Genomic DNA, 18,748 nt, shown 5'->3' on the forward strand with positions numbered 1-18,748 from the left:
TCATGATGTCAATATCCAGAGAGATTATCTTGTTAGCATTTAAAAACGAAGATTTTACAAAATTAATGTACTATGCTTGTGAATGGGCCCAAAGAGAAAAATTATTGCCCGAGAACATTATTGGGTAGGGTCATCAGCGCATCAATGTTCTCAACTAAAAGCATGGAAAATTTACAAACAAGCACACAAGATAATTCTTAGAAATTACCAAACCCACTTTTGTTTTTTCCTCTTACTTTACTCGAACGGCTAATGTTTCTCTTTGTATTTGTCCACCTTCTAGATCTGTTTTTTTGGGAAGTCCAGATTCTTTATTTCTCTACACTCCGGCTTGACTTGGACCTGCTGGTGTGTTTACATTTCCTGGTCAACAATTGTACTGCTGACTATATTATCTACACGTTACGCGCTCAACAAGCCACTGGTGTTCATATTTTTAGTTAATAATCAATCGAAAAACCAATGAGTATTTTCCTCAGTAATAAAGATTTTCTCATAGTCTTTGCTTAATCGCCTCCAAGATTTCTTTCCTCCTTTCATAGTTGTTTCTCCAATTTTAGATTGAGATTTTTATTAGAGACCATGCTACGGGCACGGATGATGAAAGTTCATTTGTATAGCGTGAAAGTTAAAAAATAAAAAAAAATAAAAATGGCGGCTGCATGTAATATATGCTGTAACGTATATGACAAAGAATCATCGAAGAAGTATAGACAAATAAATACGGCAATGCATGCATTGACGCACACGTTCATAAACATGTTGACACTGGAAATTTTATGCTGTCGAAAATGTAGGCAACAATGAATTGTTACGATATTGTGTAGCATGGCTTACAAATGATGAGTTACCATCTCTCTTATTTCTCACCCATCAAACTCGCCGCAAATACATCTAAGTCACTTGTGCTCTTACAGACACAGCCCACTCACGAGAGATGTTCCCCCGCTCACTCAGCTCACATCAACATGAGCACCACACTTTTTTTTTTTTTTTTTTTTTTTTTTTTTTTTGCAAGTTCGGGGCAACTTGCTTCTTTCTGCAATGTCGAAATCTGATAGAAACAGTCTATCTACAATGGTTTGGGGCCATATAACAACACGTAGAGGTAAATTTTTGGGGAGGTTCATAAGCAAATCCTTGTGGAGTTTGAAACAAGTGCAAAATTTTTTGTACAAAGTTCATTTAACTTCTTTGAGAGGTGAGAGATCAACTTATGGAGGAAGTTAAAATTGACTTCACCAAGACCTTATGTAAAGTGGAGAGAGGGTGAGTGTGTTAGAATATTTAATAATAAAAATCACACATTCATCTAACAACTTAAGCTTTTAGAACTGTTAACGATAGTTCCACCAAATCCCATATGGTATCAAAGTTGGAGGTCTCGAGTTCAAATTTTTCGGGCCCCATTTGCTTTCCCAATTAAGATCCCATGCTTAGTACTAGACAAAAAGACCAGACTAAATGCGAATGGAAGTCCTAAAATATTTAAATAATAAATCACGCATTCATCTAACAGCTTGAGCTTTTAGAACAGTTGATAGTTGTCCCATAAAGTTTTACAGAGTAAGTGTGCAAATACAAATTGCAGTGTCAGATTTTGGGAAGCTGGAGAAGAGCTTCATGTTTTTTGTAGAGAAGATGGCCAGCAACCATCAAACTTTGAACGGCATTTTTGTTTGTTTTTGAAAAAAAAAAAAACTAATTTCGGCTTTAACTGTATGAAACCCGTTCGGCGTTTTCAAAAGTGAGCGAGAATGAAAGTGAAGGATTTTCTGTAAAGTAAACAGTTTCTAAAAATCGGTCAGCTTTAACCGTATGAAACCCGTTCGGCGTTTTCAAAAGTGAGCGAGAACGAAAGTGGAGGATTTTCTGTAAAGCAAATAGTATTTAAGCAATCGGTTAAAAAGTAACACCCAGTAATCCGACTGCACCTCTTTAATGGTCAAAAAGGAAAGTTTGGAGACGTTAACCTTTCTTTCCAGCCCCAGTGAAGCTTTTAGACTTGGTGTTTGCAATTTTATTTTATTTTATTTGGTAACCGAGAACTCCGCCTTGACCCGCCGCGCCCAGTGGTGCCGTTGGGCCTGACTCCTATACCTTAGGAGAGACTAGCATAGGACCCCAATACCATGGCCCTCCACTTGCAACGCTTCAGCAACTGTGAGTTTCGAACCCTCAACTTCGGCGATGAAGGAGAGACTCTAATCCAACATAGCTGCCCACGGTTGAGTCTTCGGGTTTGCATAATTGTTCACTAAAAATTCATTTTATAGTGTAATGCGACAAAATCTTCAACACTTTTCAATTACCCAACCGCCTAATTAATAACTAATATTGTTCTCTTTTCCTTTAGTGGTCTGCATTTGTGGCCTGTTTGGTAACGTGCCAAACATCGCCTATATCTATTCTTTTGTTCTCTAAAAAATAAAAAATAAAAATGTAAATCCATTTGGCAATTTTTTTGTTTTCGAGAACAAATTCGTTTTTGAAAATAGATTTAAAACAGAATCAAGAAGTAAAAAAAAAAAAAATTACTTATTTATTCCCAGGAACAATTCTAAATCAAACATTTTCTTTTTTATTTCTCCTTTTTTTTTTTCTTTTTCAACTTTTTCTTCCTCTAGTTGGTTGTTGACTTCGCTAAAGCCTTGTCGGCCGAAGTCTCGCCATGGCTAGGCAAGGCTCAACCTTACCCAGATTTGGCAAGGCCGAGCTTGCCCAGCCATCAGCGAGGTCAGGCCTCACCGCCGGCCCTCGTTTGGCCAATTGGTAGCCATGGCCGAAGCTGGTGACTGGCTAGAGGAAGAAGAAGAAAAGAAAAAAAATAAAAATGTAATAAATTATTAAAAATTAAAAGAAATTTTAAGTTACAAAAAATTTGAAGGTTGTACCAAACGCATTTCTATTCCGGAAATAGAAATTTTGTGCAATTACAAAATGCTTTCAAATGCTCATAAACTTATCCAAGAAACATAATATAAAAAAACCATTTTTGAGCATAAATTATTTTTGATAGCACAATGATTATCAAACATACCCCAAACAACCAACCCTTGTTTCTGTTGGAATATAATACACAGAAACATAATATAAAAAAACCATTTTTGAGCATAAATTATTTTTGATAGCACAATGATTATCAAACATACCCCAAACAACCAACCCTTGTTTCTGCTGGAATATAATACACGGAAACGATAGGATCTTGCAATTTACGTTAACGCGAAATCACTAGAGAAATAAATGAGAAATAATAAGGACACCGAAAATTTACGTGATTCGGTCCGATTATCGGTATCTACGTCCACGGAGAGAGCTAGTAGCAAATAATCTACTATAATCGGAGAATCAGAGTTTACAATCGCTCACACGCTTGAGTGTTTTCCACACCTAGATTTAACCTCAAACCCAAAGTGTTTATAAATAAACAACTCACTTGAACATAAACTCACGGCACAAAATTACCGTGCGTTCAAGCTCAAAGTAAAACGCTTTACGTACGCTGTTGACACCTAATTTTTATTTTTAAGCACATAAAAAAATCTCTAATTAAAAATTTTTTGATACAAAAAAAGAGAGAAAAACCAAAAAAAAAAGGGGCCGCGGGGTTGGGTCGGGCCGGTTTGGCCTTGGCCCGACCCGCCCCCTTTCCTCTTCTCTTCCCCCTGGGCCTTCGACCCATCCCCTCCCTTTTCCTTTTTCTTTTTCCCTTCATGTAGCCTAGCCCACCTTCACCCTTTAAGCCCGACTCGCGCCTCTTCATCTCTCTCGACCGTTGGCTGCACGGGGAATCCGCGAAGCAAAAGTAGAACCGCCTGGAGTAGAAAGGAATGGCGACAGGGGGGCAGCATGATTGCATGGCAGGCGAGCGACGTGATCCTGGGCTCAGAGTCGACTGGCAGAGGCCACTGGTTGGCTAGCTGGGGCCACGCGCACGAGCGGAGAGAAGGGCCGAGAGAAGAAAAAGCGTAGCGAAGGCGGAGAAAAGCAAGAAGGAGAACAGAGAGTGGGGGGACCTCGAGAGAGAAACACACGAGAGGAGGATATGAGCGAGAGACATCCGGAGCCGTCGATCGCTGCCGCAGATCACTGCCGGAGTTGCCAGCCGCCTCCAACCCTGTCAGAGTCCAGGAGGCAGAACAGAGAGCGTGGAGAGAGTGAGATAGCTGTCAGAGGTCAACTAAGGTGTAGGGAGCCCCCAGGACGTCTTATCACTGTCGAAGAGCCACCCGTTCGTCGCCATTCGCCACCGTTTTCTCCGGAATCGGGGTTGGCCTTTTATCAAACACTTGGCGTGCGATTTTTGAAACCTAGTTGGCCGAAGCTCCTTTCGCCCGTTTCGAGTGAGCTTCGGTCTCGTTGTTCAATCCTGTTACTTTCCTTGCATGCCAGTAGGTTTCCTTAGGTCTTCAGATCCACGTTCGTGCTTCGATCGAGCCGGAGGCTCTCGATCCCGTCCATGCTCGTCATATGTTTATTGTATCACCCGAATGGGTCCTCTCCCTCAGAAGCTTCCCCGTGTGGAACCCTAGGACACCCTGGCTGCCGAAAAGACGCCGTTGTAGCCTAGGAAGCCATGCCATTCCCTCGCCTAGCCACCGCGCGGCGTCGCGCGCGTGCGCATTCGCGGCACCCCTGGTCGCGACTGGGCAGTCGCGGCTAAGGGGATGCCGGTCGAGTGGGCCAGATCACCACTCTAGCCCACTCGACTCCTACTTTCACTTGGGCCAAATTCAAGCCTAACCAGTATTGGTCGGGCCTAAATCGGTCGAGTCGGGCCGGTCAAACCGCACCCGGTTGGTCGGATCCGGTCAAACCGGACTCGACCGGGTCGAATGGGTTAGACTCGACTTAACCTGACTGTCCAGCAAAAATAATAATTATTAATTTTTTAATTAAAATTATAAAAAATTATAATTTTTTGATTTTTAAAGAAATTAGTTGGTTAATATATATAAATTTAAAAATTTTAAAATTTTTAAAAATATTAATTAATTTTTTTTTGAAAATCCCGAAAAGTATAGGGTTTGGTTAGGAATTGCCATGTTTCGCCTTTTTTTAGTATAATTAGGCCTTTATTCATTCGTCTTTTGATTATATTGTATGTTTGATTTGCATATCTATCTATGTTTAATTGCAAGTGTTTAATTTTAACGCAATTAGGATCCCGATGGCTATGATTGTTACTTTAATGATTACGCACCCGCATGATCACCTCACATGTTAGTGGATAGGTATAAAATCAACTCAAACTGTCTGACAAAAATCATTTTGTTAAAATGAACAAGATTAGGTACCGAAAGGGTACTAATTAGTCGATTAGTGTAATCAAGTCCCTGACCCTAGATTCTCTGGTTGCGTATGAAGTGAGATACACTCCCATGCCTCACTTGGTTTCTAGGCGACTCTAATAGGCTAATGGCGACTCCTTTTGTACAAAATTCCTAGAAATATCCCAATGTCACGCGACATATGGGTTTGGAAGAGTCTGTGCCTAATCATGGGCTTTAGGCTTGTCATTTAGGCAATATCCCTAAACTTATTTGCTCCCTCTGAGGGTAGGTCGCGACAGCTTGGCAACTCCACTGGAGACTTGGTTTTAGACATTAGAGGACTTAGGCCAAAATTAATCTTGTTCAAAAATATTTTTGTTGGGCAACGAGGATATCAGGTATGTCCCTAACGTGTTAGGTGTTAAATATTTTTGCAGTTGTGAGTTATAAGGGGAGGAGTGATTGTTAACCCCTTTGTCTTACAGGTGTGGAGTTGGAAATGAATGTTTATGTTTTGAATTTATGAAGTGCCGCTTGCCTATAAATTGTCATGCTTGTTTTTCCTTTGCATTGCATTACACCATAGCACACACTACCTGCCGTTAGACCTGGGCCACATAGGATTACTTAGGATGGTGTTGAGGTGGATACCACTCTGACTACAACCGTGTAGTACAAGTCACCCACCTCTACCCCGACATTTCTTTCTTCATGTTGAAGGTGCCCACCTCGGTTTGCAACCGCGTGACACGGGTCGATCCTTTGACAAAGCTGGAGTCATAGGTAACATAACCTAGCCGTGATCTTGCCAGTTCAATCCGGTGATCCTATGGCTTCATTTTGAGCCATCTAGAGTAAAAATCGAACCACCGTCCATGCATATGCCTATGTCATTAGCGTTGCTACTTAATGAATAGAGTAAGTTTCTCGAATTCTTTCCTACCCAATTTATTTATTTGCTTTCTTTTTGGTTGGTCCATGACAAATTAGGATTATCGTTATTTTGGTTGGCATACGATGGGGTACCTGAGCTTCACTTCATTTCTGTCCCAAGAGCCGAGCTCTGCACGTGGTGGGATAAGCTGGATTTGACTGGCTGTGATTGGGTGCGATCTTATGTCGAAAGGTTACTCCCCTTATTGGAGATAAAGACTCATTATGGTGTCGTGCGAGCGTTAGCGTATGTTTGGTGCCCTGCAACTTGCACGTTCATATTTGGTGATCACGAACTCACTTAAATCCTAGAAGAATACAGTATTGCCATTGTAAAGCCCTTAGTGTTGGAGTTGGTTAGCCCACTTGTAGGAACTGAGCATGCCTCGACCTTATCTGAGTTCTTTAAAGTTAAAGGAGAGGATGTGAGAAAAGTTTTGAGAGCCAATCACAAAAATTGTCCATTTTCATTTCTAAATGAGTTTTTTCAAAATGCACCATTTTTCTAAAAGAATAGGATCTTCTTGGTAGCTTTCTTCGGGTTTGTGATATTCCCACATTGTAGGAATGCTACTAATCCTTCTATAGTGTGGGTAGTTCGTGAAATGTGCATGTGAAAGGGTTTTGTTAATGCTATCTTGACTGAAACTTTTCTCTCCCTTACTCTTTTTAAAAAGAATAAAAACAAAGCTTTCCATGCTCCTCTTGCACTCTTGTAAATTTGGTTCTTTTCTCACATTAAGGGGTTCGGTGGCTTGATGACCGTAAGCGATATTTCTGATTCTAGCCACCCTATCTTGAAGTTTAAAGATAGGAAAACGTTTGCCCCTGATTATCATTATTCATAGTGGCTAGTTTTCATGACCAACCCTGAACCTGAGGATTTCCAATGGCATGCCAAATGGTTCCGGGTTCAAGAAGCGCGGTTCGTGTGTGGGCTTACTGGACCTGTTCCTTTGTTAGGAATCACTGGAGTCACCGAATATTACCCGACACAAGTCGCCTGTTAGTTTCAAGAGGTTTAACAGCTTCCGCCGGCGATTCAAGAGGACCCGCTCATGATAGACTTCCTCGACGAATGCCAAGATCATGAGGATTCCACCGCATTGGTCAAGTCAATGTGGGATATGTGCCACCCTTGGAAGCTGATTTGGCCAGAAGAAGAGTTGGAGGGGCAAGAGAAGACTTACTATGTCTCGAAGGAGTACATCCTTAGGCACAAGATCCCAGAGGGCCTCCGCTCGAAGATTCTTGAAGTGCCATTGAAGATCACCCACTGAACCGAGATCAAGCGCCTCAAAAGGGAGCTTAAGGAAGTTGAGGAACGTGCTTTGAAGTTAACTCGAGTTAGCGGAGCTGTCATGAGTGGAAGCCATCCTCATTAGTTAGATTGAGTCAAATGCGATATGTAGCGGGACCATATTCGAATGCGTTGCAATATTAAGGAGTTTGTCTCGAGTCTTGATGTTGAAAATTGGGAGTTAGGAGAATGTCTTTTCGTCTTTAAAGTAGCTTCGTTGTTTAGGGGTTTTCTCTCATGTTTTTTTCTTATATTATGTGGCAACCTGCCTTTCAATGAAATGAACCAATTGGACCGATTAGATCATTGTCGTGGGCCGACCGTCTGATTATTACTTATACTTATGTATGCTTATCTACCCTTGCATCAGGTACTAGCCGATAGATTGTCTTTTGCCGATTGTCGATATGGCTAAGCGAAGATTCCCAATTTGCATGCACGAGAAAGTCAGAATGGAGAACGAGGACACCAACATGTGCATGGCCAAGATGGAGGACCAGCTGGCCTAACTTACCACAATGATGCTTGAAATAAGCCAGAAGCTCAAGGAGCCCCCTGCTGTAGCTGTCACTGGAACATCTACTCCTACGTCATCAGGACACGCTCCCCCATCAACGGAAAGCGTGCTTGTTGCTGATCTCCCCTGCAAAGAAACTGCCGGAGAGGCTCCTTTTGTCATGCCAATCATCATCAATTTGGATCCTCCTCTAAAGGAAAACCCTACACCCCGCCTAAGTGAAGAGAGTGAAAAATGTTTGGCAAAGATGGAAGAGCGACTGTGTGCCTTGCATTGTTATGAGCTTAAAGGAGCTGATAGGCTGTCCTCATACATCAAGGCGAACTTCCTTGAGAACTTCCAAGAGCCTGAGTTCATCAGAAAGTATGACGAAACGGGATGCCCCATGACCCACCTTAGGTATTACGTGAGGAAAATGGCTCGCTACGCTGATAATGTGCTTTTCCTCATACACACATTCTAGGATAGCTTGGAAGGCATTGCCCTAACGTGGTTCATCGCACTAGACATTGAAGAATTCACCAGTTGGGAAGATTTAGCCAATGAATTATTGTAGCAATACCGGTTTAATATCGAGCTCACCCCCACGAGGGATGAGTTGACCCGTATTGAGAAGAAGAGGAATGAGTCATTTAAGGCCTTTGCGCAAAGGTGGAGGACTGTGGCCTTACAAGTGAAGCCGCCCCTAAATGAGAGGGAGATGAGGCATCTATTCCTCAAGACATTACCCCCTGAATACTTCTAAGGGTTAGTGTTCTTAGGTTGCCAGACGTTTTCACAGCTAGTAGAAGTAGCTGAAGGAGTCAAGTGGGCATTTAGTGAGGGCAAGATATCCACTAGAAGCACAAAGAAGTTCCTGGCAAGAAAAGATAAGGAAGCTGCAGTTGAGGTAGTGCTTGTGCAAGAGCCACTCCTCTCTCGACCTCCCGCAATACCCGCACGCAAGCCTATGGTGGTTCAAGGTAGCTCGTCACGAGCATATGATAATGGCAAAAGGCCTTTCGAAAGGAATTTTCCCCACTACCACACCTGATGTCAAAACTGTTGCCTATGCTTCTCGAAAAGAGGATGGTCGCGAAGGAGGTACCTAGAGATAATCCCCCGAGGTTCGCTAGGTTTGATATGACCAAGATTTGCGAATATCACATGGGGGAAAAGGGGTATGATGTAGATGATTGCCACGTGCTGAGATACAAAATTCAACAGCTTCTAGACAAGAACATCTTGACTTTCAGGGAGGCTCGGCCCTACGTACATTGACCGAACCCTCTACCAAATCACACGGGGGGAGTGAATTCAATTTCCGAGGATACGCGGGCAAGTCAACAGCCTCTAGTGGTGGATGCTTCTGAGTTGCATGGGTTCTTAGTGCTAGCAGGATATTATGAAGGTTAGGAGGATGTGACCCCATAAGAGAAATTGAACAACGTTCGCAGGATGGTAGCCATGGGGGTAATCCGATGCGAAGAAGAGGAAGAGAATGTCGTATCCATGATAATGCCATCGTCATTCTGCTCATCTTTATGCAATTTTGCTTGTATCTCTCGGACGAGGAAGGTTATGCTCGGAATTTCAATGACCCCAGCTTTGTACGAGGAAGGGGTGATAGTTATGATAACCTCGATGGTGATTGAACTATTTGATGAGGAGCCCGCCGGCGATATCGAGATGGAAATTGTTGAACCCATGGTGATCGACCTTATGGTCAAGGAGATGTCGGCAATCAAAGTCACGGGAGGGAACGCAACGCTGGTCACGATTGAATTGCCACCTTGGGAGAAAGATGGAGTGATAATGCTTGAGTATCCTCCCAAGTTCGATCCCAAAGCTGTACCTTGGGATTATGAAACAAATGAGGTAGACGCTGTCACACCGTCGGGCCGCTGTTACGCACCTGATAAAGCAGTAGAAAAGAAGGCCGTAACCGAGGAGGAGGCAAAGCAATTCTTGGCCGTAGTAAAGTCCAGTGAGTTCAACGTGGTGGATCAATTGCGGAAGTTGCCGGCTCAAATCTCTCTCCTGGAATTATTCAAATCTTCCAAGAAGCATAGGGACATCTTGCTGAAAGTCCTTAATAAGGTGCATGTGCTAGTTTCAATTGATGAAGTCCAATTGGAAGAGTTCGTTGGGGCCGTTCTATTGAAAGACCAAATTTCCTTTACTGATGAGGATCTTCCCCTCGATGGTTCTAATCATACCAAAGTGCTACACATCTCGGTGAAGCATGAGAGCACTCTTGTTTGTAGATTATTGATCGATAATGGTTCCACACTCAATATATGCCTGTTGGCCACTCTCCACCGTCTTGGCGTTGATCTTGGGAGAATCCGTACCAGCAAGTTGATTGTACGAGCTTTTGACGGGATGAAGAAAGAGGTGATAGGGGAAATTGAACTTGAGCTGTTGATTGGTCCTGTACTTTTCCAAGTCATGTTTCAGGTGTTAGATATACCAAACACCTTTAATTTTCTGTTAGGGAGGCTTTGGATTCACATGGCGGGTGCTGTTGCCTCCAGCCTCCATCAGAAGGTACGATTTGTGGTGGACAACAAGCTTATCACTGTCCATGGAGAATCTAACTTCAAGATCTACCATGAAATGACCATCTTCTATGTGGAGCCTAAGTATACCGAGGAATCCAGCTTTCAAACTCTCGAGCTGGTATCCATGGTCCATGTGCCTGTAGGGTCTTTTACAAAGGCTCTTGAATTGTCTAAGCCGGCCATAGCTATGGGAAAAATTATACTGGCGAGCGGGTATAATTCTGGAGAGTGCCTTGGATCACACGGTTAAGGTGTGCGAAAAGCCCATTGAAGCTCATAAAAACTCAAAGAGGAGAGGCCTAGGATATGTTGAAGGGCGAGAAGGTCGTAGCGAGCAAGGTGGTCATGGCAATTGAGGAGGCCGTGGAAGGTAGAGAGGCCGAAATGCCCGAGGAGGCCGAGGTGGGTATAGAGATTGGAGTGAACGTATTGCCTAAACCGAGGAGGGCGAGGGCAATCAAGGCCCGTTTCACCCATTGCTGGAAGAGACATTTCAAGGAAGAGGAGGACATCTATGGTGTGATCGAGCTATTCAATGACGACGTCATATGCACCATCCCGACGTACGAGGAAGCTGAGTCCTCTGAAGTTATGGCTATCCCTCAAGAGTAGGGCGGTTCTCATCTAGCCTAGTCTTTTGTTTTATGTCTTCTCCCATACGCGGGATCTTGTAGTTTTTCTTCCTTTCTTTCCTGTTTTTGTCATTTGTAACGTGAACTATGGTTGACCCCGATCTTGAGCCGTTGGTCGTGGGTGGTGTGTGTTAAACTACGGCCTTATCTTTCTTCATTCAATAAAATAGACACATGTTTTATTAAGGACATGTGGAAGCACATCAAACTAGCCCTATGATGGTCGCTGAGGCCTAGGTCTCCACATGCTCCCTTATTTGACTGTTTTTGCAAGGACGAGAAAATCTGAGGATATGAGGACGAGTTCTTGAAACTTTTACACAAAAAATACTTCAAAAACTTTTTGAAAATGACATGCATCATCTTTGTTGTTGACATTACTTTAACTCATCTCATTGCATCTCAGGCATTACATTATGCATAATCATAATAAGGACGCATGTGACCCGGATGTGCATGAAGAAAGTCCCTCAGGTTCTGATGATACCGACGACGACGATCAGAAGGGGATTGAGCGCGAATGGAATCCACATGAAGAATCGAAGCCGTTGACAGAAGAGTGAACAGTCACCATAAATTTGGGTGATGTAGAGAATGTCGGGAAGTAAAAATCGGAGCATGTCTCTCGAGTCGAGGCGGAAATGATGACTAATCTTCGAAAGAGTATCAAGATGTGTTCGCCGGACATATGCCGACATGCCGGGATTGGACCTTGAAGTTGTGGAACATGCTTTGCCAACAGATCCCAATGTGCCACCCAAGAAGCAAAGACTCAGGAGAACTAAACCGGAGTTGTCCAAGAAGATTGAAGAAGAAGTGATGAAACTACTGAAAGTAGACTTTATTGAAGTGACCCGTTATCCTGATTGGGTAGCAAATATTGTGCCTATAGTGAAGAAAGATGGGTGAATCATTCTGTGTGTTGACTATCGCGATTTGAATCGAGCAAGTCCTAAGGACGACTTTCCTCTCTCGCATATCAATGTCTTGGTTGACAGTACGACGTGATTTGAGTTATTCTCTTTCATGGATTGTTTTTCTGGATATAACCAAATCCATATGAAGAAGGAAGATAGGAGCAAAATATCATTCATAACTCCTTAGGGAACTTTCTACTACAAAGTGATGCCTTTCGGTTTAAAGAATGACGGGGCAATGTATCAAAGGGCCATGGTCACGTTGTTTCATGACATGATGCATAAGAAGATCGAAGTATATGTGGATGATATGATTGCAAAATCTAGACGAGGTGAGGATCATGTTGAAGTCTTGCGGAAACTGTTCGAGCGCCTTCGGAAATTCAAGCTACGCCTCAACCCTGCAGAATGCGTTTTTGGAGCGAGATTTGGGAAGCTGTTAGGGTTCATGGTCAGTAGCAAGGGCATAGAAATTGATCCGTCAAAGGTTAAGGCTATCTGTGATCTACAACCCCTGACTACCACCAGGGAAGTCCATAGCCTAATGGGACGACTCAATTATGTGGCGAGGTTCATCTGTCAGTTGTCTGAAATAGCAAAGCCATTCTTCAAGCTCCTGAAAAAGAATGCAAAGATTGAATGAGATGTCGAGTGCCAACGCGCCTTCGAGAAGATAAAACACTATCTCACTCAGGCACCAATCCTAGTGCCCCCTTTCCCTAAAATTCCCCTGATCTTGTACTTGACCATACATGACGAATCATTGGGAGCCATGTTAGCACAAAAAAGACCAAATGACGAGAGAGAATGCGCGATATACTATTTGAGCAAGAAGTTCTCTGTTTCCGAGATGAACTATATAGAAGTTGAGAGAACTTGCATGGTCTTGATTTGGGTCTTGCACAGGCTGCGGCAATACACACTCCATCATCGAATCTTGTTGGTGACCGAAAATGATCCCATCAGGTACCTCCTGGAGAAGCCAGCGCTAGTTGGCAAGTTTGCGAAGTGGCAAATCTTAATTTTAGAGTTTGATGTTTAGAACTTAGGATAGAAGTCCATCAAAGGTCGTGCCATAGCAAACATGTTGGTAGAAAGTTTTGAAAGGTCCAAAGCATTTGATGATGATAGTGATGTAGATGAGCGAATTTTACTTGTATCAAGCGACAAATGGACGATGTACTTTGATAGTGCAGTTAACTTAGCCAGGTCGGGTACTGGGGCAGTTCTTATCTCCCCAGACGAACAACTCTACCCTGTCGCCGCTAAGTTGACGTTCTCTTGCACAAATAATATCATTGAGTATGAAGCATGCATTCTCGGCCTCCAAGTTGCTATCGACATGAAGATCCGGAAGTTGCAAGTTTATGGTGATTCGGCCCTTATCATCCTACATACCAAAGGCGAATGGCGAACACGAGATTCTAAATTAATTCCATATCATGAGTTCCTAGGGGAGTTGATAGAGGAATTCCAAGAAATATAATTCGAATACTTACAAGGTCTCAAAATCAGTTTGCTGATGCCCTGACTACCTTGTCCTCAATGCTACAAGTAGCTGGGGGTATGGACATCGAACCATTGAGAATTGAAATCCTTAAGTGCTCGGCTTATTACATGACAACAAGAGGAACTAGACGGACAACCTTGGTATCACGACATTTTGAAATATCTGTAAAAGGGCGAATTCCTCGAAGGAAGTGAAGCAATAGATAGAAAGCATTTGATAAAATTAGCATCAAAATTCTTTGCCAATGGAGATATCCTCTACAAAAGGTCCTTCAACTCGACATTACTAAGGTGTGTTGACGCCAAAGAAGCTGACCGTTTGATGAAGGAGATACACGAAGGGGAGTGTGGCCCCCATATGAATGGGCACTTCTTGGCAAGAAAGATCATACGACTCGGTTATTATTGGCTGACTATGAAGTCCGATTGCATTCAGCAAGTACGACAGTGTCACCAATGTCAGATTTATGGAGACAAGATAAATGCCCCTCCAAATGAACTTCACCAAATGTCTCAATCCTGGCCCTTTTCGATGTGGGGAATTGACGTGATCGGGCCCATTAACCCCAAAGCTTCAAATGGACATCGATTTATCTTGGTGGCGATAGACTATTTTACCAAGTGGATCGAGGCCAACTCATATGTTAATGTTACTACCAAGAATGTGGCAAAATTCATTCGTTGCGACATTGTCGCTCGTTACAGGGTGCCGGAGGTGATTGTTACCGACAATGGCACTAATTTGAACAACAAAGTCATGGATGGTTTGCTCAGTGAGTTTCGAATTAAGCATTTGAACTCATCATCGTACCGTCCTCAGATGAATGGAGTAGTGGAGGCAGCGAACAAGAACATAAAGAAAATCCTATCAAAGACTACTGAAAATTGTCGGGATTGGCACGATAGACTCCCTTATGCGTTAATGGCATATTGAACTTCTATCCGCACCTACACAAGGGCAACTCATTTTTCACTTGTATACAGGATGGAGGCAATCTTACCTATTGAAGTTGAAGTCCCTTTTCTAAGGGTCCTTTCCCAATCTACGCTTGATGAGACTGAATGGATGTGACAGAGGCATGAACAGTTAAACATGATCGATGAAAAGAGATTGTAGGCAGTATGTCATGGTCAATGCTATTAGAAATGAGTCACAAAGGCCTTCAATCGAAGAGTGCGTCCCAGACATTTTGAAGTCAACGACCTGGTGGTGAGGAAGGTGCTTCCAATTATACCAAACCCTCGTGGAAAATTCATCTCAAACTATGAAGGGCTATATGTTATTAAGAAGATTCTTTCTGGTGGTACTATGATTTTAGTTGAAATGGATGGCAGTGAATTGCCTAGACCTGTAAATGCTGATGCAGTCAAGAAGTATTTTCCATGAATGAAATCAAGGCCGAGGGGGCACGTCATGCACAATTCGAGTCGCATAACATCATGCATAGCATTGTAGATATCATGCATATGCTACATACACACATATCTGTTTGTGTTTCAAGCACCTTACCGTTCGATGAGGAAATGGCGGAGGGAAAAGTCGATTCAAGGACCCATCAAGTCTCAGTGCAAACGGTTGGATATCTCTTTTCCTTAAATGAGAGGCAAACCGAGATTTAAAAAAAAAAAGAAAAAGGAAAGGGGCATGGCATCATTCGTATGACCTATTTCCAATGTCACTATGCGTGCTTCATATCGGTGACCCTCGAAAAGGGGGGCTTGTAAAAATGATTTAATTCGGGTAAAAAAAGTGAAACGTTAACCATGTCAAACAAGAAGTTCTTAGGATGAAGAAAGGCAAGACATTTCCAAACACATCCTTCAAACACTTTCGAGAGTTGAGTGAAAAGCGATATTCTCTTAGGACAAATGATTCATTCGCATTGAGCACAAAGATTGCAATGATTAAGGCATTTCCTTCATCAATCCCAAGCATTGCGCTAATCTCTTACTACCTATTTGGGCTAAAAAAAGAAAAAAAAAAAGATCCTTCAAAGTACCATTGTCGAGAACAATCCTACATTAAGGCATCATAAAGGGTTGCGATTGTGTTGTAGAGCGAAAGATCGAGAAAGATTCTATTATTTTCACTTGCATCAATCTTCTGGTGATAGTTTCAGAGGAATTCTCATCAAAGCTTGACTCATCCCAAGATGAATAAGAGCATTTCCTTCTCTACCCGAACACTAATACCCATTGCTTTAACCAATTTGGGCCTGATCATTCATTTTTGAACCCCGAGCGGTGATCATCTCCCTTTACTGGGGCAAGGTATAAAGGTTGACCACGTACATTTGACAGCTACGAGAAAATGCGAAAAGCATCTCGAAAGTCATAAGAGCTACAAGAGGTTCAAGGAACAAAAAGTTTGACAAACTAGGGGGTATGAAAAAGCAGTGTGCCTGGTAAAAATAAGGCTAATGCTCGTTAAGAAAAAGAGCCAAAAGGCTGCATCTTATATGAAAAAAATTATCAAAGTCCAAGTACTTGCGTAAAAAAAAAGAAAAATTCATTGCAAGAGCAAAGAAAATTAGAGAAAGGAGCAAAAGCTCCTATGTAGAAATGATTATTCAAGGGACTTTCTAGATGTGCTGTGTTTCGAAAGCCAAATGCTTTCGAAAGGTTGAGTGACTTTGTGACGATGCCATGATGATCGCCGACTCTTAAAAACCCTTTTGAAAATCTTAAGCCTTTCGAGCCTCTCCCAAACCAACATTACAACCTTCTTATGAAGTCTCCTCGATTAGGATGGTTTGAGCAAAAATGAGAATGCCACAAAAAGCTACTACTTGAAGGAGTTGAGGTAATTCTATCTTGTCTTATCTTCCAAGTTCTTAACTTGTAAACCCAATGAAGATAGTGACAAATGTTCATTTCATGGCCTCAAAACAATAATTCCTTTGTGTAAGCCCTAACGGAGCCTATATTGCAGTCCTTTCAAAAGACATTTTTGATTGATTGTGCTCATTGCGAATATTTCGGAAAGCCTTTGACATGGGTTTGTGAGATACCCTCAGTAATCAGTTACTTTCCACGCGAATGGATGAGATCAAGCAGATATTTTATCGAGAGTGTGTGAGAAACCCTTTATGACTAAGAAGCTCTAGTTCGGCATGCTTAATGAGCCATTTTCACGAGTCGTAGCTATTCTGATAAGAACTTGACTCCTAGAGAATTTGGTGATTAATGATATATCCACGAGCAAGATGACAGTTTTGCACCACATGATGCTGATTGACATCGAATGTTTTTCTAAAGTAGTCGGACTTAGCTTGATTAGCTTGTTCGATTAATATTATAATATTGCCAATATGTCTCTTGATGATGTCTCTCATGACATTTGTTCAAGTTGAGTTTGATAGGATTCCTCAGTAAAGCCATGCAGTTTTCAAGGGGTTAGCGAGTGCTTTCCTAAAAACCAAAGGTTTATGGTTAGCCTTAAACCATGTCATCTTCAAAGGTTCATGGTCAGCCTTAAACCATGCCATCTCCAAGGGTTCATGGTAAACCTCAAACCATGTCTTCTACAAAGATTAATTGGTAATCCTCAAATCATGCATTTTCAACTTGGTCGAAACCCGTTGTTACACGGTGAGACTTCATCCCTCTCTCTTCTTATGACCTAGTGGATTTCTGTAGCCTGGAGTCTTTCTCTCTTCTTATGACCCGGTGGGCTTCTGTAGCCCAGAGTCTCTCTTTTCTTATGACCCGGTGGGCTTTCTGTAGCTCGGAGTCTTCATTTCTCTTCTTATGACCCGGTGGGCTTCTGTAGCCTAGAGTCTTTCTCTCTTCTTATGACCCGGTGGGCTTTCTGTAGCTCGGAGTCTTCCCATCTCTTCTTATGACCCGGTGGGCTTCTGTAACCCAGAGTCTTTCTCTCTTCTTATGACTCGGTGGATTTTTTGTAGCCTGGAGTCCTCCTCTCTCTTCTTATGACCCAGTGGGCTTTTGTAGCCTGGAGTCTTTCTCTCTTCTTTTGACCCGGTGGGCTTTCTATAGCCCGGAGTCTTCCCCTATCTTCTTATGACCCGGTGGGCTTATGTATCATAGAGTCTTTCTCTCTTCTTATGACCCGGTGGGCTTATGTAGCACAGAGTCTTTCTCTCTTCTTATGACCCGGTGGGCTTTCCGTAACCCGGAATCCTCCTCTCTCTTCTTATGACCCGGTGAGCTTTTTGTAGCTCGGAGTCCTCCTCTCTCTTCTTATGACCTGGGGGGCTTCTGTAGCTTGGAATCTTTATCTCTTCTTATGACCCGGTGGGCTTTCCGTAGTCCGGAGTCTCTCTCTTCTTATGATCTGGTAGGCTTTCTGTCGCTCGGAGTCTTCCTCTCTCTTCTTATGACCTGGTGGGCTTTTATAGCCTGGAGTCTCTCTCTTCTTATGACCCGATGAGCTTTCCGTAGCCCGGAGTCTTCCTCCCTTCTTATGACCCGGTGGGCTTCTGTCGCCCGGAGTCTTTCTCCCTCTTATTGACAAGATGTATTTCCATAGTTACGAGTTCTTTCCGTCGACCTGATACGTGCATATGCGGCTAGGGTCTCTCTATCGTCAGAATAATTTAGGTGTCTTTTGTCTTTGATTGCAACCTCTTCGAGGTAATATTCAAAGAGGGGCAGCTGTTGACACCTAATTTTTATTTTTAAGCACATAAAAAAATCTCTAATTAAAAATTTTTTTATACAAAAAAAAAGAGAGAAAAACCAAAAAAAAAAGGGGGCCGCTGGGGTCAGGTTGGGTTGGATCCGGCCTTGGCTCGATCCGCCCCCTTTCCTCTTCTCTTCCCTCGCTGAGCCTTCGGCCCAGCCCCTCCCTTTTCCTTTTTCTTTTTCCCTTCGTGCTGCCCAGCCCACCTTCACCCTTTCGGCTCAGCCCGTGCCTCTTCATCTCTCTTGATTGTTGGCTGCACGAGGAATCCGCGAAGCAAAAGCGAGCCGCCTGGAGCAGAAAGGAGCGGCGACAGGGGGCAGCATGATCGCATGGCAAGTGAAAGGTGGGATCTTGGGGTCAGAGCCGGCTGGCAAAGGTCACTGGTTGGCCAGCTAGGGCCACGCCAGCGAGCAAAGAGAATGGCGGAGAGAAGAAAAAGCAGCAGCGAAGGCAAAGAAAAGCATGAAGGAGAA

At 43.0% G+C, this 18,748-nt stretch overlaps 2 protein-coding genes across 2 annotated transcripts; both read left to right on the forward strand.

Moving 5' to 3' along the window:
• The first annotated feature begins 8,027 nt into the window (after positions 1-8,027).
• LOC120291905 lies at positions 8,028-8,771 on the forward strand. Its single transcript, XM_039309709.1, has 2 exons — positions 8,028-8,462; positions 8,583-8,771. Exons 1-2 carry the CDS (start codon positions 8,028-8,030, stop codon positions 8,769-8,771), a joined length of 624 nt encoding a protein of 207 aa, XP_039165643.1.
• A 701-nt stretch (positions 8,772-9,472) lies between these two features.
• Positions 9,473-10,819, forward strand: LOC120291906. Its single transcript, XM_039309710.1, has one exon. It carries the CDS (start codon positions 9,473-9,475, stop codon positions 10,817-10,819), a length of 1,347 nt encoding a protein of 448 aa, XP_039165644.1.
• Positions 10,820-18,748: the final 7,929 nt, after the last annotated feature.

This window comes from Eucalyptus grandis, chromosome 3, assembly GCF_016545825.1.
Source record: "Eucalyptus grandis isolate ANBG69807.140 chromosome 3, ASM1654582v1, whole genome shotgun sequence".
NCBI lineage: Eukaryota > Viridiplantae > Streptophyta > Magnoliopsida > Myrtales > Myrtaceae > Eucalyptus > Eucalyptus grandis.